Source organism: Nicotiana tabacum, chromosome 9, assembly GCF_000715075.1.
Source record: "Nicotiana tabacum cultivar K326 chromosome 9, ASM71507v2, whole genome shotgun sequence".
Classification (NCBI taxonomy): Eukaryota; Viridiplantae; Streptophyta; class Magnoliopsida; order Solanales; family Solanaceae; genus Nicotiana; species Nicotiana tabacum.
Genome location: NC_134088.1, coordinates 2080545 through 2089286, shown reverse-complemented (window position 1 = coordinate 2089286; position 8742 = coordinate 2080545). Strand labels below are relative to the sequence as shown.

The 8742-nt window shown below is 31.4% G+C and overlaps 1 protein-coding gene across 1 annotated transcript; it reads left to right on the top strand.

Moving 5' to 3' along the window:
- The first annotated feature begins 4330 nt into the window (after positions 1-4330).
- LOC107805376 (putative alpha,alpha-trehalose-phosphate synthase [UDP-forming] 11) lies at positions 4331-7697 on the top strand. The gene is made up of 3 exons (XM_016629405.2): positions 4331-6680; positions 6779-7052; positions 7152-7697. The coding sequence occupies exons 1-3, from the start codon at positions 4723-4725 to the stop codon at positions 7482-7484; spliced, it is 2565 nt and encodes an 854-aa protein (XP_016484891.1). The 5' UTR covers positions 4331-4722; the 3' UTR covers positions 7485-7697.
- The last annotated feature ends 1045 nt before the right edge of the window (positions 7698-8742 follow it).

Genomic DNA, 8742 nt, shown 5'->3' with positions numbered 1-8742 from the left:
ATTTCGATGAAGGGTGTTCTATTGACCTCCCTAACTTCAATGTATGTGGCTATATCACTGCATGTAGGGTCGGGGAAGAGTTACACCTCAAGGGATGTGATGTAGACAATCTAACCTAATGCAAGTATGAGTAGTTATTTTTACGGCTCGAACCCATGATCTAAAAGGCTTGGACAGATGAGAAGCATTTACCTTTTTTTTGTGTCAGATAAGATTTGAACTGAATATTTCATGGTTTTTCGCCTACTTCATTGACTACGTTTTGTATTGGCCACAACATTGTGTACTATTTTATCTTTGTTAAAACCTATTCTTTCCTTTTAAATTATCATCATCCGTTATTTTCCTATTCATTATCACATTTTTCACATTTAATTAATAGCTTCTCTATTTAATTCTTCCCGTTGCTAAAGACTTAATTGGTTTAATAGATCAAGGTGAAGTTGTTGAGACCAATTAATTATACAAGAAAATCCTTTTAAAATAGTACTATACCTCTTGGTAGGTATTATACGGGAAAAAAATAAGCACTTACGCCAAGTATTTATATTAAATTGTTTTAATTTATTGCAATTAAGTGTTAAATAAATATTAAATATGAATTAATTAATTATGGTCTAGTGATACATGTGTATGTGATGACACATATGCATATTATGTATTTATTTAGTTGGTGTATCTTCCGAGTGCAAAAATAAAATGTTAAGAAGTTGTAATCTTTGTAAGATAAATTAAGTGATCCTTATCGATTAAAAAAAAAGAAAATCTTAATTATATCCTTTGTTACACTTTAATTTAGAGTGATTCATACCCTAGCCGATAGCAAATTAAATTGTCGCATATTTTTCTTAATTTAACGAAATTCCATCATAGACCAGGTAAGTAGATTCCAAGTGTTTAAATACTTCAGGAAAAAAATGTTAAAATTTACCCTTTTATCTTGTACCACAATTTAAAATTATCATATGTTATATTTAAAGTTGGAGCTCTATTAAGATTAAGAGAAAGTATGAGACGATTTATTAACATGAAAGATATATAATGGACCTAAAGTATAACGGATGTTAAGATTAAAATATTTGGAATAATCGGTAGATAAATCTCCGATTATGATATGATATAAAACTCTATTGCTATAATCCTATTATCATGTTACAACTTACAAATATGTATTTTTCTAACAATAGATAGTAAGACAAATATCTTAAGTTAAATTGTAATTGCTTTGCAAATAAATTCAATCACAAATATGATAAGAGATCAATCAAAGCAATTTAGTTTTGTGTGCTACATCATTACTATTTATTTTTTAATTTTTTATCATTATAAAACTCCACGAAATTGTGAGTAAGATAAGGATATATTTACCTTCCCCAAATAACAACTTACTCAAACATTATTAATGTGCGCCGTCATTTTCATTTTTCTTAAAACAATTATTTTTATATATTTTTCTTTTTTCTTCTTTTGTCAAATGTTGAAAATGATATCGGTTTTATCCATATAAATAAACAAAAACGTGAAAAAAGAAAATTCTTTTCCTTAAACATTGAATTTCAAATGGATAAGAAACCACTGAAATATCTTAATACTTATTAATGATATTTTTTGATAATAAGCAAAAAAGGTAGTACATTTGATCACCTTTTTTTAAATTATTTCAAGTTACAAATATGGAATTGTTTTAGCTGTATATAATAAGCCAAATGTCGTAAGCCATTGCATGCGTAATTTCTTTTGCAATTAGATTTAGAAAAAAAATATTCGATGAATTAATCTAAATTTCTCTCAATTTCAACAATTCATTTCATGGGGTGGTTTTTGAAAACTTTGTTCATAATTTGAAATGAAAAATTTATTTAAACTACTGAACAAACAGATCGGATTCGATAAAGCAACCAATTGTTATTTGTTAGCTACATAATTTGCTAATATATTTTCTTTTTGGTCATTATATAACTTTATATGATATCTATAAGTAAGATCATAATATATTTTTTTCCTAATTTCTAACAACTTACTCAAACATGTTTTGCGAGCCAAAATTATCTGTATTTATAATTTGAAATTCAAAATTTGTTTTAATAAAGATAATGTGGGCGCGAATCATAATAGAAGTAGTATATTTTGAAAAAATACAGTCAAAACAAATAGATCAGATACAACAACCAATTGGTATTTGTTAGCTACATAATTTGCTCTATTTTCTTTTGGTCATTATATAACTTTGCAAAATAATATCTATAAGTATGATCATAATATAAATTTTTCTCTAATCTCTAACAACTTACTCAAACATATCATGATTGTGCGTCAACATTATCTTTATTCATAATTTGAATTTCAAAGTTTGTTTTTCAAATTTTAAAAAAATAAAGATAACGTTGACATGCAATCATAATATTATATTTTGAAAAATATACTATCAAAACAGACAGGCGGATACAACAAAGCAACCAACTGTTATTTTGTAGCTACATAATTTGCTAATCTGTTTTCTTTTTGGTCATTATATAATTTTACAAAACAATATCTATAAGTAAGATCATAATAATATTTTTCCCCTAATCTCTAATAACTTACTCAAACATAATATGATTGCGCGCCAACATTATCTTTATTCATAATTTAAAATTCAAAATTTATTTTTTAAACTTTTTAAAAAATAAAGATAATTTTGACGCGCAATCATAACATTATATTTTGAAAAAAATACGATCAAAACAGACAGGTCGGATACAACAAAGCAACCAATTGTTATTTGGTAGCTACATAATTGTCTACGTTTTTTTTTAGTCTTTACATAACTTTATTTCCCTAATCTCTAACAACTTACTCAAATATATTATGATTGCACGCCAATATTATTTTTATTCATAATTTGAAATTTGAAATTTGTTTTTTAGATTCTATAAATAAAAATAATGTTGGCTGCTCAATCATAATATTATATTTTGAAAAAAAATACCGTCAAAACAAACAGATCGGATACAACAAAGCAACCAATTGTTATTTGGTAGCTACATAATTGTCTAAGTTAAGTTTTGTTAGTCATTACATAACTTTATTTCCCTTATCTCTAACAACTTACTCAAACATATTATGATTGCGAGCCAACATTATCTTTATTCATAATTTGAAATTTGAAATTTGTATTTTAAATTTTTTAAAAAATTAAAGATAATGTTGGCACGCAATCATAATATTATATTTTGAAAAAAATACAGTCAAAACAGACAGATCAGATACAACAAAGAAACATAATTGTCTAAGTTAAGTTTTTTAGTCATTACATATCTTTATAAAATAGACAATCGGATACAACACAGCAACATAATTGTCTAAGTTAAATTTTTTAGTCATTACATAACTTTATAAAATTAGATCTGTGAATAAGATTGCAATATATTTACTTTCCTCAAAACAACCTCTGACAACTTACTCAAATATTATGATTGTGATTTGTGTGTCACCATTATAATTTTCTCAAACAAATTATTTTCCCCGTTTTTTTAAAATTTCTTTTTCCTTATTTAGTCAAATATTGATAATGATGTTGGTTTTATCCATACTAAAATTAAATCAAAAAGTGGAAAAGACAACAAATTAGATGTAATTTTCCAAGAAGTATATTATAGATCCTCCATCTCAATTTTTGTGATATTTTTTATTTTCGATATTCAAATTTATTAATTTTGATCGTGCATTAGAATATAATTTTTTTTAATTTTTTGAAATAAAGTTTAGATATTTAAAAATTACGTAAAAAATATTATAATTCACAATAATTAATAATTTAAAATATATAAAAATATAATTAAATAATAATTTATTTGATTCTCGAAATTCAAATACCTATACATAAATTAGGACGGATGGTAGTATTTAAACTCATTAAAATCAATAAGCACCACTAGAAAAATTTCGTGTAAAAAAAGACCACGTTATCTAACATGTGACCTAATAATCGTAATAAATTAGCCCCTCCCATTAATAATTATTTACATAAAAATATTGACCCACATATTATACACACAACATTAGATATAGAGAGAGAGAATACAAAGATTTTATAGAAAGAGAAACGTTACAACTACACAAATAGATTAAGAAGAAAGAAAAGGAAAAGATCTCATTCAAGATATATATGAGGAATAAAAATATATAATCTAGTCAAATCTTGACCATCCAAAAATATAGCTAGTCAAATCTTAGCCTTCCATAAATACACCACCTACCCCACCACCCCCTCCACCCAACCCCACCCCCCATCCCCCCCCACCCCACAAAATCTCAAACCTTCTTAAACCCATTTACGTAGTACCCATATTGGTGTAAAGTCGGTCTTGTTCCCTTTCGTTCTTATCCTCATCACCACCACCTTCCTTGTGTAGAAAAATTACACACACACACACTAATATATATAAGACTTTTAAGTTTTAATTAGGTTTCCATATTTGTATCTTCATGAAACTCTTATATACTTCTTGTTTTTTCATTAACTACACACTTTTCATTTGTAACACCCTCCGATAAATAGCCCAAAACACACACACACACACAGTAAAATCATATTCATAACACCCTTTTCTCCCCCTTTTTCTTTCTCCATTTGAAATTCAAGAATTCTTGGAGTTTGCTATTTTTCTTGGTTTTTTTATGGTATAAAGTTCTCAACTTTATCTTAAAATCTTTCATACCCAAGTTTTTGTTGTTGTAATTATGTTGTCAAGATCTTGTTTCAATTTGCTAAATCTTGATGATTATTCTGTTATTGATAGAGCAAGAATTCCAAAAGTAATGAATGTTCCAGGAATTATATCAGATTTTGAAGAAGAAAATAAAGAAGTGAAAAAAAATGAGAGGAGAATTATTGTAGCAAATCAGTTACCAATAAAAGCTTATAAAGATGGGAAAAAATGGTGTTTTGAATGGGATAAATTTGCTTTAGATACATTAATTTTGCAGCTAAAAGATGGTTTATCACAAGATTTGGAGATTATTTATGTTGGATGTTTGAAAGCTGAAGTTGAAGTTGTTGATCAAGAAGAAGTGGCGCAATTTTTATGGGATAAATTTAGGTGTGTACCAACTTTTTTATCATTGGAATTAATTAATAAGTATTATCATGGTTTTTGTAAGCATTATTTATGGCCTTTATTTCATTATATGTTGCCTATAACATCAAGTCAAGGTGTTAGATTTGATAGGAAATGTTGGTTGGCTTATGTATCAGCAAATAAAATTTTTGCTGATAAAGTTTATGAGGTAATTAATCCAGATGAAGATTATGTTTGGATTCAAGATTATCATCTTATGATTTTACCAACTATGTTAAGGAAAAAATATAATAGAATTAAGGTTGGATTTTTCCTACATAGTCCATTTCCATCATCTGAAATATACAGAACTTTGCCTGTTAGAGATGAGATATTAAGAGCTTTGTTGAATTGTGATCTTGTTGGATTTCAGACTTTTGATTATGCTAGGCATTTTTTGTCATGTTGTAGTAGGATGTTGGGTTTGGATTATCAATCCAAAAGGGGTTATATTGGTATTGAGTATTTTGGTAGAACGGTTACGATTAAAATACTTCCGGTTGGTATTCATATGGGACAGATCCAAAATGTTATGTCGTTGGCGGATACGGGGAAGAAGGCGAAGGAATTGAAAGAGAAGTATGAGGGGAAAATTTTGATGTTAGGTATTGATGATATGGATATGTTTAAAGGGATTGGTTTGAAGTTTTTAGCGATGGGACATCTATTGGATCAAACGCCTCGGTTGAGAGGGAAAGTGGTTTTGGTTCAGATTACGAACCCTCCGAGAAGTAGAGGGAGTGATATTCAAGAGGTTGAAGAAGAGGTTAAGAGAATTGCTAGTGAAATTAATAAGAAATATGGGAAACCGGGGTATGAGCCGATTGTTTGTGTTAATGGTCCGGTTTCAACGCAGGATAAGATTGCACACTATGCGATTTCTGAGTGTGTTGTTGTTAATGCTGTTAGAGATGGGATGAATTTGGTGCCTTATGAGTATACGGTTTCTAGGCAGAGCAGCGATAATTTGGATAAGGCGTTGGGGATCGATAGTTCTGCAGCGTCACGAAAGAGTGTGATTATTGTTTCTGAATTCATTGGCTGCTCCCCGTCTCTTAGTGGGGCGATCAGGGTTAATCCGTGGGACATTGAAAGTGTATCAAATGCTATGTTTTCAGCAGCCACAATGAATGATTCGGAGAAAGAATTGCGCCACGAGAAGCATTACAAGTATGTTTCTTCTCATGATGTTGCGTATTGGGCGAGGAGTTTCGATCAGGACCTCAAGAGAGCTTGTTCCGAGCATTTTCACAAGAGATGTTGGGGTATTGGCCTTGGTCTTGGCTTCAGAGTTGTCGCCCTCGGGCCTAACTTCAGGAAGCTATCGGTAGAGCACATTGTCTCTGCTTATAACAGGACAAACAACAGGCTTATCCTGCTCGATTATGACGGTACTATGCTGTCGGAGGAGAGTGTGGACAAAACCCCGAGTGAAGATGACATCTCAATTCTGAATGGTTTATGCAGTGATCCAAAGAACGTAGTGTTTATCGTGAGTGGCAGAGGAAAGGATACACTTAGCAAGTGGTTCTCTCCGTGTCCGAGACTCGGCCTATCAGCAGAACATGGATATTTCACTAGGTAACAATTGCTCTAACACTTCAATTTGTAATTCAAGATTAGAGTTTTTATCATTATCTACTAATATTCATGTTTCAATTGCTTTATATTTCATTAAGGTGGAGTAAGGATTCCGAGTGGGAATCTCGTCCGGTAGCTGCAGATCTTGACTGGAAAAAAATAGTGTTGCCTATTATGGAGCGCTACACGGAGGCAACAGATGGTTCGTCGATCGAGCAGAAGGAAAGTGCCCTCGTGTGGCATCATCAACATGCTGGCCCCGACTTTGGCGCTTGGCAAGCGAAAGAGCTCCTCGATCACCTCGAGAGCGTGCTTGCTAACGAGCCAGTGGTTGTTAAAAGAGGCCAACACATTGTTGAGGTGAAACCACAGGTACGTACAAAACGGATGCCTAATTCCAATCGTATTTCAAACTATATTAATTCACATGTTGCTGATCCTGTGTGTATGTATATATATTATATATTGCAGGATGTAAGCAAAGGTCTAGTTTTTGAGAATCTATTGGCATCAATGCAAAGCAGGGGAAAGGCACCCGACTTCGTGTTGTGCGTAGGCGATGACAGATCGGACGAGGACATGTTCGAGAGCATTGCAAGTTCTTTAGCTAATAACTCTCTGCCTGATAAAGCAGAAGTCTTTGCTTGCACCGTTGGGCAGAAGCCGAGTATGGCGAAGTACTATCTTGATGATCCAACTGAAGTTATAAAAATGCTTCAAGGCCTTTCAGCCGCTACCGCCGCAGTGCAGCTACCGCCTAAATCTCCGGTACATCAATCCTCTACTGAAGTCATTACTCCATAGTTAGTCATACAGCTTTTGTATAGAAACTTTCATAGAAGTCAGTTGAAGGAAACATAGATAGTTTTCAGCAAAATTTGCATTTCATGACACCTTTTAGGAATTGCAAATTTAGCCATTTTCTTGGTTCATAGTTTACTCTATGACTTGCTTGGGTAGTTATACTCGGTGTAGTTAAAGGTTCTTAAAGGTGAAAGTAGTACATTTTTTGGTAAATTTTATACACGGTCATTTGGATCTTTGGCATAATCATCTTAATTCAACAGATCATACTCTATCAGACCTTTCTATAAAAGTCTCTATAATAACATTTCACTATAACGGTCAAGTTCTTATTGGGACCATTTTTCATGTTATGTATAATATATGTTTTGTCTAACAACATTTCACAATAGCAACGAAAAATTGTCGAAACAAACAAGGTTGTTATAGAGAAGTTTGGCTGTATATAGATGACTTGATCTTCTGTTGGAGTTGCGTTGTCATAGGTCAACCAAAGTTGACGCTAAAAGCGAATAAGTGGTCAAGTTGACACTAAAAGCGATTAAGTGGTCAACTAAAGTTGACGCTGAAAGCGATTAAGTGGTTAAGTTGACGCTGAAAGCGATTAAGTTTATGTATTAATTATATAATCATCGAAGTTTTTTTAGAGATCGATATAGATTGTAACAATCTTGATGTTAGTAATGATTTTTCCGATCACTTTGCTTGTCTGAGCTTTCGCTAGGGTCGGAACCTAACATTTTGCATTTAGTGAACTTGGACTTGAAATGTGACATATCTAATTACAAAATTTGGAATATATAGAATTACAAGAAGTCCTCAATTGGATAAATCCCAAATCTTATCCATTTTCTTGAAAACAATTCAAAATGGGGCATACTAAAGCATATTCAAATAGAGAATACAGGACTATTTCAACAATGTTCCAAGATTTTGCTTCTTCTTATGAACCACTTTTGGATGTTATGTCTCTAAGTTTCAACACAGTATTTTATACCATATAAAAAGACAGTCCGATGCATAAGATATTTTGCATTCACATAACATTCGGAGAAGGATCGTACTATAAGAGGTGTGATGTAAACAGTTTTTCTAGTGTAAGTATTAGTGATTGCCTTTGTTAGAGGCGGATCCAGGATTCGGTGGTCGTGGGATATTATCACATTCAATATAAATTTATCACTGCTCATAAAGAATGGCACGGTGGCCAATGATATTATCTTACTATTATTTTTTGAAAACATTGTGGCCTATGATA